The sequence below is a fragment of the Melitaea cinxia genome, chromosome 3 (genome assembly GCF_905220565.1).
Source record: "Melitaea cinxia chromosome 3, ilMelCinx1.1, whole genome shotgun sequence".
Lineage (NCBI taxonomy): Eukaryota > Metazoa > Arthropoda > Insecta > Lepidoptera > Nymphalidae > Melitaea > Melitaea cinxia.
This window is the reverse complement of record NC_059396.1, coordinates 4,356,567-4,377,692: the sequence shown is the minus strand read 5'-3', so window position 1 is coordinate 4,377,692 and position 21,126 is coordinate 4,356,567. Positions and strand designations below refer to the sequence as shown.

At 36.2% G+C, this 21,126-nt stretch overlaps 2 protein-coding genes across 2 annotated transcripts in view; both read right to left on the bottom strand.

Annotated features, from left to right (window-relative positions):
• The window catches only part of LOC123669712 (tribbles homolog 2-like), a 33,390-nt gene extending 15,545 nt beyond the window's left edge, over positions 1-17,845 (bottom strand). The window contains exons 1-2 of the mRNA XM_045603303.1: positions 17,828-17,845; positions 16,941-17,230 (exon numbers count right to left, since the gene is read on the bottom strand). Coding sequence (XP_045459259.1) covers positions 16,941-17,230; positions 17,828-17,845 — 308 coding nt within the window. The remainder of the gene's footprint in view (positions 1-16,940; positions 17,231-17,827) is intronic.
• A 2,304-nt stretch (positions 17,846-20,149) lies between these two features.
• On the bottom strand, positions 20,150-20,732 carry LOC123669314. The gene has a single exon (XM_045602923.1). The coding sequence runs from the start codon at positions 20,642-20,644 to the stop codon at positions 20,240-20,242; it is 405 nt and encodes a 134-aa protein (XP_045458879.1). The 5' UTR covers positions 20,645-20,732; the 3' UTR covers positions 20,150-20,239.
• Between the last annotated feature and the right edge of the window lie 394 nt (positions 20,733-21,126).

The window sequence follows — 21,126 nt, the reverse complement described above, 5'->3', positions numbered from 1 at the left end:
ATCGTCATCGGTCCGATAAAGAACCCGAAAAATACATCACGCGTAGGATAGCATACAAAGATGTATTTGTTTACTGGGACATCTGTTGAACGAACCTTTAGAAATGGTAAATTTGAAAAACGAACGCTTTGTCGTAGTTCAGGTAATATTAAAAAGATTAACCCGATATGAATTTCATGGACTCGAATAAGAACACCTTGACTTGAGAATAAAAATTCTCAAGTCGACTATATCGATTGTTTTTGAAGATCAACTCACTATTAATAATTACTGAATCGTAAGATTCACGTAGTTGCAGCAATAGTCGACCTTAAGTCGTTATCTGAGCGATAAGGATGATTGTATGACCTTTAAACGCTCACTAGGTGTCTCTGACGATACTCTGATAAGACAAGACCATTGACCGTGCTGAGATACTTGAAAACAATAAGATGATAAAAACGATTTAATTTCTTTTCGATAATGCTGATAAAACATTTGATATAATAATTTCATATGTATTATATTAATATAATTCATTACTTCTAAGAAGTACCGAAACATTTCATACAAATAATTAACATTATTTCATAAACGCTTATTATATTGAACTGACATAGCGGTTCGGAAGGTTTTAGAATTTTTACTTTTGTCTCAAGAGCTTAAAAGGGCCGGATGTAACGGGGTCGGGTATTTCTAAATGGAACGGTAAAATAACGCAACAAACAGCTGATGATGAAGCATCATTATGTATGACGTAAATACCGTTCTTTAATATGATTCAATCATTAAATATAATACATCATATTATTTACGTTAGTAAATTTCTTATTAAGTGTAATATTTTTATAAACGTCGTAATTAAAATTTCATTTAGATTGCGCATAAAAAATAATTAGTAAATATTGGGTGTTGTTTCATAGCGAGTTGCTAAATGTGGTAACATAGCAGACGTGAGCTCTTCTCAACACTATCTACACAAAACAAATGATGATCGAAATTCACTCACGTAGATAAATTTTTAATTTATTGAAGGCACGTATTGTAGGAATATTTTCTATCTCTATTTCAATAATAAAACGTTTGTGAAAAATTTATCATTGCTGAATATACCTATCAACAATTTAAAAGTTCGGTGCGATGACGTCACTTTTACATCGATGGTGATGATCTAATTCTATTAGAATACTGTAATGCCCCGCGATTTCACCAGCGTTAATTTGAGGTAAAACATACAAAAATATTTTTAAACCATTAATTACTATGCAACTTGGGCGACTTACACAAGTGCAATGGCGCGACTCGGCGTCGATATTCATTGAAATCAATTAATGATATTCATTGAAATCAAATGATATGATAGACATTTTGTTCAAAAAGAAATACTTGGGATATACCTATAACGTATTTATTTAGATAAGGATTAAATCATGTATGCACCAAAATGCAAATAATGCATAATTTTAGAACAAATTTGACTACCGTAAAAAAAGGTTACAATGAGTTAACCTTAAAAGATTGACATAATTATGTTGTAACGCACTTTTTTTAGAACTTTTAATGGCGATCAACTCGGTTATACATAATTTTTGGGTAGCTTTAACTTTTTCACAGCACACACAACGGAAGTACTCAAAAATAATATTCTTTCCCGTTTTCGTAACATTTCTTATAATGCTCAGCTCCTATTGGTCGAAGCGGGATGTTATATAAGCCTTACTCGGTAAATGGACTATCCAACACAAAAAAAATTGATAGTTCGAGATAAGCACGTTTAAACAAACACAGTTTTCTGCTTTATAATATTAGATAATCTAATTATAGATATTAGTTATAGAATGTTTACGGTTTTGGACATCAATAAAAAATAAATATAGATTATTTGTTGTTTTATAATCAATGTTTACGAATACCACAGACTAATCTGTAGGCAACAAACGTTAAATTTGAATTGGAACGTTTGTCTGTTCCTGGTCGAATAGGCAGCGTAAAGGCGGAAGAGCGGCGCTTGCGCAACTGACATTGAACCAGCGGTCTACGCGGAGGCCACGCGCCGGATTCTCGTGTATTTTTAATTCCATTTTAATATACATATATCTTAATAGTTTATAAAACTTTAAAACCGAAAGCCGGTCGCTTATTCTTTTTTGTTATGAGGAAAACTGAAACTTATCGCAAACAATTCAAACATTTCCCAGTAACAGGATGCGATAAATTGCGCGTTTGAAAGATGACGTACTTTATCAAACGATAACATTTATTGCTAAGTTGTGTTTATAGTAAAACTAGTTGATACGTATTGCCTTTTTGTGCTTACTTTTACACATTTAGGACGTAAAATTTGGCAAATGTTAATATCTTTGTTTATTTATAGTTTGGGAATCTCAAGTCGATAAGTGGAGACTTTTTGTCCTCTATAAAATACCTATTTGCCAAACCTGTTCAGCATTTAGGAGTCAATTTTGCAAAATTGTTTGATAACAAGGCTCACAAAAAGAAATAAATGCAAAAAATTGCATAATTGCAGTAGTTTTCTCTGTATTAATTATCAATCATTCAACTAAATCCTTTATTATAGATAAGGATCATAATGAAATAGATTTTACATTTATTAGATTCGCGGCATCAGTTTTATTACAGTAGATTTTTCTTTGAATGAACAAAGTGTCGTTAAAGCTGTTACAAAATATTCTTCTTGAGCTTATAAAGTCAATCGTCAATAAAAATAACATTTTCTATAATTTATTCGAAGAGGTGTTACACATTGAAGAGGCTCGTAAACCGGTGTTAATAAATCACAATCTTGACGCTGTAGTTGCTGCTAGTGTGCTATACATTATACGACAATGTAGCTACGACTATTTCTAGATACTTACGTAGCTACTGACTTAATAGTGAACTGGTTGAAATTTAAAATTTAACTAAACGTATGCAAGAAGTGATAAATGAAAATTAAGAGACAAAGGAATCATTATTTAATTACTTTAGTAAGCGATTAGTCTCTAAAATGAATCCAATACGGGTTGAAATGACGTAGCAAACGAACAATATTATAGTCTAACCAGTAAGACTTACATTATTATTATTATTTTTTAAATATTTTCGCAATACTATGAGTTATTTACATCATTTGCGGTATGAGTGTCACCTTCATGATAATTATTGCCATGACATAAAAACGTTATATCAAAAGGAAATTGCTTGCGCGTTTGTTATCAATAAAATTACTTCAACTGAAAAACCTTAATTTTTTACGAAATATGCAATAATATATGATCATATAGGTATTCTATACTTGTATGTTTTTTTTTTAACTAGACAATAGGCGAAATACGCGGTTGCCACCGCGACGATAGACGTTTATGGCTAATGAAACCTTATGGGAGTAACTTCGATGTATTGTAAAATAAGAATAGTTATTCCAATCAGTCTAGTTGCAACTAAGATAAACAAGTCCAATAAACATACAAGAAAATAAACAAACTTTGACGCTGTGTAATATATTAAGAATTATAGATAAGTGTTGTCACACAGTGTTGAATAGAGCATCCGTTCTGTGTCTATTTGAAGGGTATTCGGTACATTAATCTAATGTAAGATATGGTATCGACATCGATACCGGGTGTTCGGTGTCGTGTCGTATAGAGCCCGTCCTTGGCCATGGGCGGATTACGGTTTACTGACTTCCGCATCAAACTTACGTCATTTCGTGTATCTTGTTTTTTTCCTACAAAGTTAAAATTTGTGTACGACTGTGACAACGCTGTACAAGTCGAACGTCCTTGGTCATGGACGCTTCGTGGCTACCGATCGGTGCGACGCGGCTGACCGTAACAGCTTCCGTGTTCCAGTTACGTCACAAGCGAAACACGTGTCTCTTTATATTGTTTTGTTGATACTTTTTATTGATTACACAATATTACCGAGATTTATAGTGAACAGTTTCCTTAAATGTTCGATTAAGTTATTGAAGTTCTTTACGCACGCTTGACTTAAGGAGTAGGTAAGCTGGTAAATGCGAGGCGAGAGCGTTACGAAAAGTGTGATCGGGCGAGGTGAACGAAAGTTGAGAGGGAGATATAAGTTAGTGAAGATAGAAAGTTTAACTTTAGTCGTATGGTCTAAAGCACACTCGTTTTTTAATATAAACAATCATTTCGTTTAATATAAAACAAATATTTCGTCAAAATGCGTGGATGTTGTAAGGGCTGAACGTGCGTTTAAGAAAATGTTGAAAAATCGATCCAGCCTAAGAAATTAGCAAGTGCGTCACGGGGAGAAACTTCCCGTGCCCTAAAATTTCTCCCCGTGACGTCAGTCAAGTGTTAGGCCCAGCAAGCCCTCGGATTTGCGTGGGCGGTATGCGTCATAATCGTAAAACCATTTATTTCAGTAGGCGTCGTTTCGGAGTTTGAAACAATTCCACTGGACGATTTTATACAGCTTCATTATAACACAGCAATGTTATTACCCTTCAGTGTCAAAATGTTAATTGAATTCGAGTACGCCCGTACTAAGCGGGCATTCTTATTAGATTACATCAGCGTCGCGAATTAAACGCCATCGTGACAACTGCGCAAATTATTGGAAAACAGTTCAAACAATACCCACCAGAAAGACAAGTGAATGCACGGGTAATTGTTTCGCTAATGACGTGACGTAGGTATATGATACCGCGATGTTTCCATATCGTACGAGTGTAAGCGTATTGTAATGTAGGCAAATATAACATCACTGACTTCTAAGTGTTATCATTACAATGAATACGAAAAAAAAAACGGTAATTGTGACTTGGCAAAAACTTTTAATATTGTTTTTTAATGTTTACGTAATTCACTCATTATAATGAAACAGCTTTTTCGAATTTTATCGCGATTAAGTTCTTTAGACCGACATTTCGGATACTTTACAGTAACCATGGTAACGGGAGGACTGAGTCTGAGGCTAAGTTAACATGGGCTAAGCTTTCCTAACAAAGGTCGAAATTATTACTACTAATTGGTATCGTTCAAAGCGTATAAAAAATTATATTTTATTGTCAATTTAATAATAACACAACTACATGCGAGAGATATTGTTGTCGCGGTCGATTACGCAAGGAGTGACCGCGAACAGAGGTCGTATACGTTCTCATATAATACGTATTCTTCAATCTCGAATGCGAGGCCGAAACCACGAAAAGACTACGGTTTCGCAACGAAACGTATTTCAATGTCATTGTAAACGTTCCCAACGCGGCTCGCGGTTTCTGAAATGTTAGAATAACACATAAACACACAGTCGTTGTTTTTGTTTAAGCCGTATTGTACGTATTGATTAATTATCAACTTTAATTATGACTTAGTCTTTAAGGCTGTATGGCTGTAATAAATACAACGTAGGTAGACGAAAGAATAGACAAGTAAAAACGCGTTATCAAAGATTACTCAAAAACTTGTTATCAGATCTCGATGAAATTTAAACGTGACTACATGATAAACACCAGCTTGCGATTAAATTAAAAATCATCAAAATCGGTACACCCAGTAAAAAGTTATATAACCGTAGGTCGACGAAAAATAGTCTCAGAAAATTACTTCATCACATCACATCACATCAGCCTATCGCAGTCTTCTATTGGACATAGGCCTCCACAAGTTCAAGCCAAAAATGTGTTTTGCCCATAGTCACCACGCTGGGCCGGCGGGTTGGTGATCGCAGGGCTGGCTTTGTCGCATCAAAGACGCTGCTGCCCGTCCTCGGCCTGTGTATTTCAAAGCCAGCAGTTGGATGGTTATTCCGCCATCGGTCGGCTTTATAAGTTCAAAGGTGATAGTGGAACTGTATTATCCCTTAGTCGCCTCTTACGATACCCACGGGAAGAGAGGGGGTGGCTATAATCTTTAATGCCGTAGCCACACAGCACAGAAAAGTACTTGTTAGATCTCAAATACAGTCGAATTGAGAACCCCTCCTTTTTTGGAAGTCGGTTAAGGAGTCACTTACTTTGAATGGTTTCATTTGGTTCATTACTATGAGTAATTTTCTAAGAAACGCCAGTACAAAGAAAACCATAACAGTTCACGACTTCAAACTTCTATGCAACAAATCTGGTTATTGCACCGAGCTTGTGTTTTACAGGCAACAGAATAAGAAGTGTGCGACTATAAATTAGTTGTTTATTAACATTGGAACAAAGACAAAGAAATTTAGATCGTATTCTACCGTATTACGAGTCAAGTTTCATTAATCGATTTCGAGTAGGTTTGACAGTTGAAAATATTGCCAGGCCATGAAACAGCAGAACCGGTCTAGGACATAGTTAGCCGGCTGCAATTAAAGAAGCGAGCTTTCTGAGTTCACTATAATATTCACTGTATAATTATTATGTACATAAATACTGCCCTCGATTTTAATTAGTAATTTTTAAGTTCTTGAAACATTATAAAAAGATGACATTTCTTTTTATCTAATTAATTAAAATGTCGCATGTTTATTTAAATGTTATCGTATTTATATTTTCAGCAATATTTACTTCATTTAACTTTACATAAAATTTTACTTTTCCTCCGATCTTTTCAGAGGATGTATGTAAACACTTTGTGTAGTTCATTCAGGTATTCGATCACGTGTTTTGTTTTGGCAATGGGAAATTGTTTCGTAATGTTGGCAGGCCGTGCGTCATTTCCTCTTGATGGCCGTGAACCATCGTTACGTCACACGAGATTAGGATGCGCCTACGCTACGAAAATGACGCGTCTCTGTCCCCCCAATATTATAAAATTGCTTAATAGTGTTCCACTTAATACTGCTCACTTGGTGGTTGCATGTTAAGTCAGAGTTTATTATGACGAATTTATGTATTTATCTTCATCGGCTAAAGGTTGGTAAATAACTCGTTAGGCAAATGACACCATTCTGATTAGTTTATTTTGTTTATCAGAGGTAATTTCCAATAACACGGATACTCTAAATAGGTACATCATTTATTTTTGTTAGCACTTTGAGGTCGAGGGAAATACTTATCATCAATATAATTTCGCTTTATTTTTGTACTTACGTATTTAAGTCTATGCACACGATAACAAAGATAACCTTATGCCTAGAGTCTAGATAAAATCTATAAAACGTGTTTGTAAATGTGTTATTATTTCCTGCTATTATCGCGAAAGGCACATAAAAATTTATACGAAGTAACTAATGTAATATTACAAAATTTTAAAATTGTTATAAATTTAGTCAAAAAGACGCAATTCTTTTAGGTTGTTTGTATTTGAGCCGATGTATATTTTGCGCCTGGTCTTATGGGAATACAAATAGAAGGTTTAAGTAGATTCAATATCAAGGTTAGTACTAAAAAGTCAATTGTGTACTAAAACAGGAAGTTCTTTATAGGGCAGACGCCCGTGACTCGATTAGTAAGAAATGTACATTATAGTCTATTGTTAAGACGCAGACGTGAGCAGTTACACGTAATGTCCAACTCATTACCGATCGAAAACACAGGCGCCAACATACAAAGCAGTCAAAGATAAAATTCATTCGTTTGGTAAACAAAATTAAAGTGACACTACTAATTATGAATACATCGTCAAAAGATAAACACGGCAAACAAGTTTGAGGAAAACGAATATCAAATTGTTTAAACAAAATATTTTGGCGACATTTTGTGGTTAAGGAATTTTTATTTAAAATCGAGTAGCAAATAAATTATCATGCATATGATATGAAAAGCGATACGCAAAAAATAAAGTTCATACAGCAGACGCAGACGTCAAGTATTTTTAGTGACGACGCATCGGGTTTGAAGGGTTAATCGCAATTCTGGCCATTCGCAGACCGGTTGTGTTTTGTTTTTTTTTCGACGCCAGACTCGAGGTAAACGCTCGACACACAGGGAAATTGGCTGCCTTCTATTTCATTTAGTCCTGTTATTGGTTGGGATTTGTTTTTATTTATTTATTATATTTGTATATTGATACACAAATGTTTTACTTTGCTTTGACTATGCAAATAATTAATATTTCATTGTGTAAATTATACTTTTGTGTTTTATCGTAATAGATAGCATTTTTAGAACATTGAATACCTTTTTGCGTGGGTTCCATACCATGCATCGATGTTCGAGAAATATTAAAATGGAATTTCGCGTACGAAATTATATTTGGCTACCGCCTGCGCAGAAAATATTTTCTGAGCCAACGTATCGCGTAGGTGGAAAAGTCGGATATTATTTACTCAAATGAATATAAGTACGACCGAAATTGCTCTGTCAAAAAAAAAAAAAAACAAAAAAAAAACCCCTCTGTCTGCGGATGATCCCAAAAGAATTCTTGTTTTATATGCCTGTTTAGCTTTATTCTCTAACAAGTACAGTAGTCCGATTAGTACGACTAACCACATAAGCGACGTAAGTATACGTATTCGATTCCTACTCGGGATGCATATTTGTATTTGTATAAATATTTCTTTTCGGTTTTAATGTCTGTACTTGTGAATCGCACTAACGTGCCTCGGAGCGCACGTTAAGTTGTCAGGTTGTTATCATAAATACCTGATAGTAATCGTTACAAGGGAATATATCCGCCAATCCGCTGTGTAGCAGCGTGGTGGATTAATCTCATATCCTTCACACATACATGGGGAAAGAGGCCTTTGCGCAGTTGTGGAATGTTACCGGCTGAATCGTATCGTTAAAACAATCACTTTCTTTTGTGTATATTCATGTTAGATAAATTAAACTTTGTCGTAGGAACCCACAATGGACTACCTAGTATTTCTACTAAAAAAGATGTAACTTCAGTACCAAAATAAGAACGTGCACTTCTGATCGAACATCTCGGTTCACGCTTCAGCCTGTAATATTCCACTATACATAAAACCTAAAAAACGCATTATTTTAGCTAAAATAATAATAATAATAATAAATATAATATAATAAAAAAAATTAGTTCGTTTAGTAAGCTTTCTGGTTAGTAAGACGTAATATCACCGGTTCCTTGGCCGTCGTTATAACCGGATTCTACTGTATATAAATATATTATTTGAAATAATTTCTTTTGTAGGACTTTTTTTATATCACTGAATCGAAATCAACAAAAGACTTTTGGCTATATGTTTTCGATTACGATATCATGAGTTGATGTACGTACTCCAAGCTGGATGCAGTTTTATTGGGAGCTAAAGTACCTACTTGAACGTATACGCTACCAGTACGGTAACGGTAGCAGGGTCGGTCTTATTACTAAAAGTATTTTTGTGCAGTTCGGATTCTATTGCTCGAAACGTTTCATAGAAAAATGTTGAATATTTTTATTGCAGTTTTTGTGCGCAAAATAAACGACAGAATGCGAGTTCGTTTTTTTTTGCTTGATGTTTACACATGACTAGTTTTTATTTCAAAATTATGAGAAGTTCTTGCTTGACTAGTAATTAGGACAGTTTGAAGTAGTAAAAACTCATACTTAGCACGTAGAAACATTGCATGGTGCGTCGTTGTTGTAAAACGCTATTGTAATTTTGTAATTATAAATAAACACAGGTATTGTATACGTACGTCGGTTACTCTCTGGCTTATATGTGCCTCCGTGTTTCATGTTACTATTTGTGGCACAGGTATTTTAGAGGGTAAAATTTTATTTTGAACCGATATCAAGGGGAGTTATAAATAGCTGAGGGTGGTGACCTGTTAGAAGCATCTATGATTCATCTCGAACCCTCTACTATCGCCCTTCGGTTTTTATACCATCCCTCTCGATGACGTCACCAAATGCAATGACGCATTCGCTCCCTCGAAAGGCATTTGTCACAATCGTGCCTTATTTTGATTCATCGTTACATTGTTGTTTTGAAAGCACGAGTTTTATTTTTAACCGTGACCACAGCTTTAATCGATATTTTGAAGAGTCTTTTATACAGAGCAAAGAAAGTCCTATATAACTTGGAGACCAATTATTGGGTAATTATTCGAAATTACTTTGCGTATCGTTTTCAAGTTTCAATGTGTTGTTTCTAAAGTTTATTTTTAGAAGTTTGTAAAGTCTTAAGTAATATTATTTTTCTTTGGTAATACCGATTGAAATAGGAGTGATTATTTCAATTATATCATTGGAAAGTTTTTGCTGTCAGTATTTAATTAAAAAACGATCGTGCTTTAAACCAAGCTACTGCAGTAAAACTTCTTTAGATCTATCTGACATATCTCCCGCTCAAAGTCCGTTCGCCTTGCTCGATTACATTTTTCGTAACGATCTCGTCACGCATTCACCGGCTTACTCCCCAAGTCAAGCGTGCGTAAAGAAGTTTTACTTAAAAAATATAATTTGGTCCTAGAGCTTATCAATAAATTCAAAGATTTATGTTTTTAGTTACGGTAGATGAGTTTCATCGGTCAGCGACCTTAGCGACGCGGATATGCAGCGGCGAGTGGTTGGAGCTAGCGTTAGAGTGGAACAAAAATATGGGAAAATAAAGCAGACAGCGTAATAATGCTGGGATTTGTTGCTAGGGAGTGATTTCTCATAACAATTCGTATGGAACGAAATGGAACGGTGTTAAATAAAAATAATCGTAAAGAAATGGTAGACGCGTGTCTTGGCTGTGAGTGAGTCCATTTTAGGCGTCCCTTAGTTATCGATGAGCGCTCTTGTGAGACGGTATTCTGAGGGCGTAGTAAAAACAAGACTCGTCCCTAAGTGCCGGCACGCGCATATTTTTTGCTTGGGTCAATGTGAATGCACCCATCGTTTATGGGTTTAGGGTTGATCATGTGCACTTGGTTCTTTAAAGGTTTTTGTATTGTTTTTATTACCGCTATTATTTAGTTTCAAATTAAACAAATAAACAGAAGCTCTTGTAAGTTACAAAATCTATGTACAGGTCACTATCTGTCTGATAAAATTGATTTCGGTTGTATTATAAACACTTTTGTAGATATAAAAAATATGTCAACTGAGAAAAAAAAACAAATATGATCGAAAACTTTTAAGGGTTGACAAAAGCTTAAAGACAATCGATCTGAATACAAGTGACAGACATAGGCAAACGGAACGTGGCACAACGTACGGGTGTATCGGCGGATAAGTGCAAAATTACGCAAATCCGCAGATATGTAGCCATACGCAGGCGCGCCGAACAACGCTTGCACAAGGTTTTGCAGACCTTTGTTTTACGCAACCAGATCGATTTAATAGTTGAAAGTTTTCAAAATGAGCGAAGATACGGACAGAAATAATTCGTAATACTTTAATATAAAAAAAATATATATCAAATCGCAATACATGAAGCATTTCCATCTCTTTTGAGCAGGTGTTTGAAATTTAAACCATTTAAATATATCTGAAAAAGTGTTCTTTTGTACATAAGATCCGATGATGTCCGGCAATTTATTTCTCCGAATGACGTTCGCATTGTGTTTTGAGTAATAAGTAGTGGTGATGCTTGCTCGAGATCAATGCACTATGTCCACGTCCGGTAGCCGCATCCGGTGTTTTCGTATCACCAAAAAAGGTGCGAACATGCGTTATTTATAGTAGTGACGAACACTGCCTCGTCCTCGTCCGACTCATTTATTTACGGAATGAGGAGAGGTGTAGGTGTCTGAATAATACGAAAGCATTTCTGTTTTCATCGGTCGGACAGTAATTGAAATGACCTTTCCTTTTTATAATCGCATGACGTGCTAACATGCATGATTGTTTTTTAAATGTTTAAAGCATCGGTTCCGCACGAGCGAAGAGGCAGTGCAGCGTCGACGCCAGCGACATTGGCACAGTTGTTCACGACCTCAGCAGCCGCAAGTCGACCGAGGCCACGAGCAAACGCCCCAAAACGAATAACATAAACGTCTGAATTCCGGCACGCCTGAATCATGTCGTGCAAAAGTAAACTAGAAGCGTAATCGCATCAACATAACTTTAATAGCGTGGACGTAGGCGCCGCGTCCGGTGCCAATAGAAATTACGCTGTTTTATGTTTCGTTCCAAAATCGTTACCAAGGGTCGAGTGTAGTTATGCAATTCAAACAATACCTTTTGCGTCTCATTGAAGTAATACAACTGTCGAAACTAAAAGACGTACAGATACGGGTGTTTTGCTGAGCGCCCGGTATTATGCAAATGCGTCGCTGTAACGTAGCGGTGTCTTACACCACGATCCTTTGGCAACATGGTTTCAAAACGTTTTCAAAATAGTCAATGTGGGTGCAGGCGAACTATGCAGATATATATCGACTACGGCCCCGGGCAAAATAAATTCTCAATTTGATATTTGGCTTATGTATGTTTACGTACGCGTGTTCGTTAATTAATAAAGTAAATTGATTAGAAAGTAGGTTTTGATTTTGATGGAAATATAGTGCAGGAGGTGGCCGGGCCGGAATGCGACGCGACGGCGTCTGCCGGGTCTATCGCGAACCGATTTGGCACATCCGCTAGAGAGTGCCAGCGCAGTCATAGTCATAAATATCACGTCCCGTTAGCGTCGCAGACATGCCAATATCATTTCGCGACACGAAAACATACGCTTAGAAAATATTTATAGTTTATCCGCTATCCGCTACAAAACGGACATTAGTCGTTTTCAAATGAAAAATTTTTGATACTCGGCGTTATTAAATATGTATCGAGTTGCATAATCGTAATCAAAAGCCGTATCGTGTGAGCTCGTTATTGTTTGCGATGTCTGCGATCATCCGACCCGTTTCTGAGCACCGCGTTACGCAAAAAATCATGGGTTTTGTTTTGTTACCTGGATCGGTTGTATTATTATTTTGGCGTGGAGTAGGCGGGATGCACTCGAACAATACGTCGAGGACAATATTTTATACCTGAGATTGTTTACAAAGGTTATAATGGTTCGTTGTATTTACTAGCGACTGGTAATCGCAGGCTCCACCTTGTCTGGTTCGACATAGCATGTATCCAATTTACGTCGATTGAAAAAAAAAATAACAATTATTGCAAGGGTCAATTTGGTTTTTTTTTTTTTCTAAATCGTACTTCCGGTGTTATTTGTCTGCCGGTTGTTACGGTTACTTCACTTAAAATGTACATTAAAATAATTTACATAAAAATTTAGAATAACACATTTTATATATTTCTACATAGGGTTATTATCATATATTGCATGGTAATCATTAAATTTTATATTTTATAAGAATATAAAGCAACCGCACAAAAAATACAAAAAAGTAAATTGAAGTGAACTATGAATAATCTCGCGGGATCAAAACTTTGCTACCTGCGTTGTCAGTTTCAATCGACCTTAAATACATACTTGTCCGGATGCTATTGATTGAGACTTCCTTTAAATATCTTTACGTGTATCTAGTTAACTTAAAGCATTCGTGCATTCTTCTGAGTGAAAGTATTAATCGTCCAAGCAACATAAATTTCGTTGCTTCGTTATAGGTCTATTAGATACTAGTCAGTTTCGTAACGAAATTCGTACAGTCAAGAGAAAGTACAAAATGAACATTTTATATAAAATCAGAACATAAATTTATTATTCATCACAAAATATAGTGGAAGTTTTGTCGAAGATTCTTGTTAGAAACTCAATAAAAGTGATCGTAAGGTCGAGAGAAATAATTTCATTCAGTCTCACTTTCAAAGGATGAGAAAAACTACGGACGGGGACCGTAACAATCTATTTCAAAGCTTCAAAGAAACGCGGAATCAATATTAATGTTCTTATTTACCTTTGAGACGGTGCGAAATCACGGGATATCACGGCGTGGAGTCCGTCGGATGACTCGAATTTATAATCAGGGGTGCCTTTATACGTGAGACGTGAGAACGGAGGTCGAAGGGCAGGTCACTTGCTCGTGTTGCACCTTCCATAATCAGACATGTGACCATTCTCACGATTGTAAAGAAAGACCAAGGAATAATCTTGACCACTGCGGCATGTACACAATCATTAGAATTTATTAGGGGTAGGCAAGGTCAGCTGTCAGTATGCAAATGTAATTTTGCCGGCTGTTTAATCAGATTACTAAAATTCTCTGGGAAAATTAGACACACGCCCATTAACGGGAGATGGCTTTGGGTCAAGATCCTGTCGTACAGCTGGCTACCTGACATGGAGCGGTCCGTTAATATCTTAAAAACAAAAACTAACATTTCCTTTCTGAAATGACACATGGCAGAACTGGACCCGCATCTGCGGGATCGCTTATCTACTTTGTTAACGGTTACATATTTTTCTTAGAAGACATGGGAAAAAATTACACTACAACATAGCATGATTTTCTAATCATAAATAATTTAATGAAAGTTTTTCATAAAGAAAATGTATACAGTATTCATTTTAGGATTCAGGCTTTTCGTGTAATAACCAAATGCAAAACATTCCCGCTTTGAGTAGTAACTTTGAAAAGGCTTCTCAAGTCACGGCGTACTTGGCTCTGCGGCTCTGCTATTACGTAAAAGGTGAAGCAAAAGTTTTTACATTTGAGCCATGGTACCGTTTCGCATCGCGAAACGACGCTTTTGACAACGTTCGCTTTGATGATACTCCGCTGAAGGGTATTAAATTTTCCCTTTTTTACCGTCTGTCCACTCAAAAGTGGACTGAGTTAATACTGTTGCGTAAATATAGACACGGCGAAATTTCGTTACGTAGCAAGTAGTGGCTTTTATTTTAGATCGTTTTTGTTTTACTATTTGTTATAAAGGCATTTTAAAAATCGAATGTCATTGGAGACAAATGAAAGTAGCTGCAGGTCATAGAAGCCATTATTGTGAAGACTGAAGTCTGTGGGGGGCGTAATCGAAATTGTTTCGGTCGAGATGTCACGGTCTGGATGTCAAAGAGAGCTCAATGTGCTAAAGTTGGGTTGTTGCCCCTATCGTGGGAAGCCGATAAGGCTAAATTAAAGCGACCAAATAAAGGAATCTCATCGAATTGTTTAAATTCTATTGCATTATTAGAAAATTAAATTAAGATTGGATTTGTTATCAAATAAAGAATCTCTTAAGATTAACAAACAATACAAGGGTCGGTATGCGGGACAGGTGAATGATGAAGCTTTCTTAAAAGTTTAAAGGTATGTTATAGTAAAGGGTGCATAACATGAATTTTTGTTGTATTTTTATTAGGGAGTTGGTTGGGATCAGGTGATCGAATAAGGGTGGCAGGTACGTCAGGCTAATACATAGGGGTCTTCTGATAGTGCGTGAGCGCGGGCGCAGCGCCGCTCACCCTTGACCCGATTGTATTGTACGCAGCAATGACACCGTTCGCCTTGAATCGCTAGCATTGCCGGAGATATTCGCAACAATGGAGGCCAGATAACGTTTCAAAAGTCGAAAATCCGCCGGTTCCTACCGGTTGCTTGTAATTAATAAAGCCGTTGAGTAATTATTTGTAATATTTTCGCCTTTACTGCAATTCTTGTTCAATATAGTGTATATTTTTTATTGATCGGTCTTGTCTGTGTATGTTACTACGCGTCGGTCCGTTTCACAAGAGGACTATGGGAAGTGCAAGAACATAACGCGAGTAGGTAGTTTATCACGCATTGTATAATTGTTGTAATGAATTCCTTGATATCGGTATAGGAGGCATACATTTATTACTTGAGACTTTTGGCGATTTTTCGAGCCCCCTCTCTCCGTGGTGAGATGTCGTGAGATTAACTCGACCACCTCCCCGATTCTCACATGAGATTTTTTTTAAATTAAATTTTACTTTAAAATATTGTATTCCACCATAACTTCAATACAAAATTCTATTCGTTCAAGTATATTACTAATATTTTATAAAAATATGTATTTACTGTTAAGAAATATTTATTAATAATTAACGAATAATGTTAGAAAAGTACTTTAATTATTCATTTAATTTAATAAATGAATAAATTGTTTCCAAACAAATGAATTTATTTATAAATAGTTAATAAATTATTCTAACAGTGTATAACTAATTAAACCGCGATGAATATTATTGTGTATGATTTAGTTATATTTTAGTGAAGAAACATTTTTACTTAATTTAACCTAGTTTTCTCGCAATTTTATACAGTTTCTTGCGGGGAAAAAATACGTGATATTTACTTAGACCGCCCTCTCTCAGACGTAAGATTCAGTGAAATTTCGCTCGAAAACACCACACGTAATCAATGAATGCTCCCTTATCATTTTATACGACGTTATCGAATAGAAAGGAAATAACGAACTGTTCCATACAAGGATCGTTTCCGTTTCCGACGTATTTGTTACTTCAAAACACTTTTCTCACGGGCTCCTTAGTGGGCGGAGTGAAAAAAAACAGAGCAAGATGCAGTCACAGTTGCACACGTATGGTTCCGTACTACAGTGTTCAATATTGAAGTTTCTAAAAACACTTATTAAAGACGTTTCTTCTACACTTTAAATGGCGTTATAGCGACCGTAGTATGTACATAGTCGTTACATACAATGCGCCTTATGGCAGAAGGATATACAGTTTTTTTTTTCTGTAGGTACAGAACCCTAAAAGGTGCAATTGATTTCTATGACATTTGTTACGTGTTTTTTGTCGCATCAGCTGTGTTCGTAGTTTTGTAGCTAAAGTATACAAGTGCTGGTAGCATTTTCAATACAAATTACACAAGGTAAACGATTTTCGATTGCGAGTTAGAGATATCGTCAGTACGGGACCGTTGCGTCAGTTATTTCATTGGCAAAATTTAGCACACGGCAATCCGAACGGCTGACTGTGTTGTACTGCGATAATGTCGTATTTCAAACGATTGCAATTTATACTAGGCAAGATTTCTCTACATTAAATCAAGTCCTTGCGAAAACATAACATCATGATAGGAAGCCGTCGTTCTATTCAACGAGCGTAATACCGTATGTTTATTTAAATACTGAAGAGGAGCAATGCAAGTATGTGCTTAGACTATATTTAATCGCCGCATCAGCACCACACAATTAGTTTTGAAATTCAAAATATAGTAAATAAATTACTCGGCATAGCCACAGAATTAAACTCACCTTTGAGGATCAGCGAAGACGAACTTCCTCAACTTGAGATCTCTTAAGACGATGCCTTGTTCGTGACACGCTGCTACGGTTTCCGCCATTTGTCTAAATAGTCTCCGCGCTTCATGCTCTCTCAACCTTTTCCTCGCCCGCACATACGAATGGAGATCGGAGTGCGATTTTGGAAATATAAGGTAAACCCTCTTGTCCCCAACCAGTACTTCGTGGATTGGGTTCACATGTGGGTGACCGTCGAGACGGTAGTGCGCTTGGAGGAGGCTACTGCAGTCTCTCGATACCACCTAGAAGAAAATTTTTCATAAATATCCAAAAATGCTTCAGATTATTCATGAAAAAAAAAATGAATGAAACATAATTATTCAGAAAACTTCAAAGATGTACGATACTAAAGAGCGATTTTCTCAGTGAACTTGTAAAGCTTACTTGATTTAGTAAATCCGCATAAATATTATCTCGGCTAGACCAGTTTACTCTTGAAATATCTTAAACGGACTCTATTTAAATACGTTTTATGAAACTACCATCATATACAACAACGTTTAATAAATACAGCTCCCCGTCTTAAATATTACTACGCAGTAGCTATACAAAACGAACTGATTTAAAAGGGTTATTTCTAAAGAGAATAAAGATATCTAAACATCAAAGTCGATAGATTGACCCTTTGCAAATAAATAGTAAATGCTCATACGAACGGAATGCCCAACGACAGATGTGTCTTTTGACGAGTCTTTATAACAAACACGTTGGAAATTACCTACAAAATAGAAATTTATTTCAATCAATAATATATATATCTACAAAAATATGGTTAACTGAATAGTTATTTTGATAATGGTTATTTTAGCTTCACTGCAGTCATTTATTTTGAAAGTCACACGAAATGTCGACGACATTGTAAACGCAAATATCAAATCTGATTTCCCGACTAACAAAAATGATGAATCATGTCGCGTGCGTAAAACTATTTCTTTTTTTACTCATAGAAATTATGTAGGTATTTTAATTCGTCTCAGACATATTGGCGTATTATATTTAAGCGCTAAACTTGGGCGTTGTACGAAAATAAAATGTGACCTATTTGTCGAGTAGGTATTTGCGAAAAAAATAGTTGATAAGAACTGGCAATAGTTAAGGCAATTGATAAAATATTTGGCTCCGAATGCGTTTACGGCAGCTAACCTACTTAGCGGTATCAACGTTTATTTAATCGTGAGATGTTGCAAAATATTTACTAATAGCTATCTACATAATATAACTTGGGTACATATGTAAAGTTATTGACAAGTTCATAAAATAGGTCGATATAAAGTCAAATTTTTATCTGCAATATTTGATGTCCATAAACTTTGTGTACAAAATAACTTTAATTTTGAAACATTAGTAAATGTAAAGAATATTCAATTAGAATTCAAATATCATCGATTACATTATATCTACATTATAAATCGTTGATAAATTAAATATATTTAGTACATCGCTTTCGTTGCGATTATAACACTGCTTAAGTTTACTCGATCTATATTAGCATTGTAGTTAAACCAGCAATGAACTTGTAATGCTATTCCATTACGTGTTAACGTAATAGCTAGTGGGGGGAAACTGTAAGAGGGGGCCCCGCTAGCCTCGCTGTGACATTCGGTGATCGGTGCGTTATCAACTCGTCTATTTCACAATGTCAATGAGAAGGTCAAGCTTATTTTCGATGCGGCATCCACGTTTGACGTATACTTAATGCTTCAGAATAACTTACCACAGATGTTTCATTTCATATATCATCCGTATCGAATGATTTTAGGAAGCCGTAACATTTGACTTGCCCTACCGATTTTATAATAAATATAATCGCCGTAATGTAGTACAAATGTGGCTGCAGTGTCGGCAAGAGGCGATGTTGTAAAATATACTCAGCGTTTAGCAACGATAACGTTGCCACACTTAACCTTGCCAAGTTCTCACGAGGGAAGTGCCTATTCTGTGCCTTGACAATACCTGTATAGGCCTTTGTTAGCACTGGAATTACTACTATGTATCCTGTGTTGCCTAAATCGATGCCTACGTATATGCGAGGATGTTCGTTATAACGAGTTTTCAAACTGGTTTCTATGTACACCGTAGTGCTGACATGATTAAAACGAACGCGGAAAAGATTACGATTACCTTAAATCGCGCTTTATTCGAATTATGCCTCACCCGATGCGACGCGATGACACATACAATGACTGTACTATAATTTTGATCGATCTCTAGATAGTCTCACGTAACGATTGTTTCATTTGCTATGAAATTAACGGTATTGTTTGCAATATTGCGAAAGTCGACACATGACATTGTAAAAAAACGCGATGCTATGGCCTACAAGTGCGATAGAGCAGCGCGAGACCGTGACATATAAAGTTTGACATCGGCGTTTTTAACGAGAAAAGTTACATTTATTATTGATATCGTTGTTTATCTTTCAAGTAAAAAAAATATAATTGTCTATCGTTGTACGAATATGTGTGAATTCTAGTAAGAGTTAAATTAAGTGGGTTTAAGTATCAATCGAATAATTAGAATGAAAGGGAAACACCATGTGGGCATATTATTGAGAACTGGGTTTATCTCCATGGGGTGTCTATCCCGTGGGATATAAGGAACCCTTTTAAATTGACTACCTACTGGATTTAATATTTATAGGAAACAATTTATAACTTAAAACTTTTATATATACGTAACAAAAAATTTACTTTGTCTGAATAATACCTATAATATTATTTTAGAACTTCTATCTTGGCAGACTTTATCTTTCAGACATGACAAGTTCGTTCGCAATGAATGTAGAATTAACATTAAGACTAGATAAGACTTTAAGAACTAGTCACTCATAAACTAATTAGACTGGACCAGAGGTCGAATAAAACAAGAGATTACAGTGTATCAATCAAATAGAACTACGCAACTTCTTTTGAAACCGGGCACAATTTCGACATGAGACGAAACGCGTTACGTATCCCGGTCGTGTCGTCTTGAATGCCATGATAAATCGTTCTGCATAAATGTCTTTTGAGAAACAAAGACACTTCAAATTTTTTGACAACCGTACCTATTTTGAGTAATTAAAAAATTTTTTTTTCGCAATACTTACGTTCATTGACAGAAATATTTATTATACGTTTATATATTTTATAGTGGATAGATTTAGTAATAAAGTAATTAGATTATAGACATTTACGTATTGTATTACATAAGAGTTTAAGAGCACTAACGAATAAATATTTTTTGTTCGATGCCATACAACAGACCCTAAGTTAGGTCGAGTACGCTACAAATTTTGTATTGTGCAGGACTGAGACGCGGTCCAACAGGTTTTCGATTATAGTTTCAGTTATCGATATAGAATGGTCACTCACTTTGCAAACATATTCCTCTTGCGTGCGCACGTCCACACACCGACAAAGGGATGATCCTTCGACTTGTTCCAAGAGGAGATACTTTTCAGCCACTAACGCCGCTTGGAACTGGTGCTGAGGGGGCGAGGGACTGCTGGGTGCGGGGCTGGAGGGTGAAGGGGCTGCAGACAAGCGGTCCGTCAGAGCCGGCGACTGTGCCCGCTCGTCAGCCTTGCTGTGCTCCCCCGGGGGCGGCACGGGAACCGTCACCGCGGGCTTGCTCAGGCGCAGCGGAAACAACAACGAGGGGGATCCCGGATCCATCACAACACTATAACACTGTCACTGTCACAAATACACTAGATGTTCACAGAACACAAAACACTTAAAAACGAAGAAGGAACTACGATGAGATGAACATGATCTGCAAAAGAAATGCAATCCTGTTAGAAATTTCACAGCACGCGACCGAAGCTTGCAAATTTATTTCATACGACATGGATTCTTACAAAATTTTAAACGAAACTATGAGACAATCGAGGATTTAGCAACGCGGTTTAGTAAGGGGAAATTGTAAAGTACCTACGAATATGGTACAAACCTTGAAATGATTTGCCCTGAGAGGATATCGTACCAAAATTTGTCTGTCCGTGTTGACAATGGTCGCTTTTTTGACAGGGAATTACAAGAATTAAATTCGTGCAATTCGAACGCGTATAGACAGGCCAATATTTTGGGCCGGTGTCCGCTCGGGTTGAAGTGAGACTAAGCGAACACACAACCACCTCCCACTAACGCCATTGCGA

What these genes read in the sequence shown, in the direction of transcription:
- LOC123669314 (XM_045602923.1), bottom strand. Translation starts at nt 20,644, where the DNA reads ATGGATCCGGGATCCCCCTCGTTGTTGTTTCCGCTGCGCCTGAGCAAG.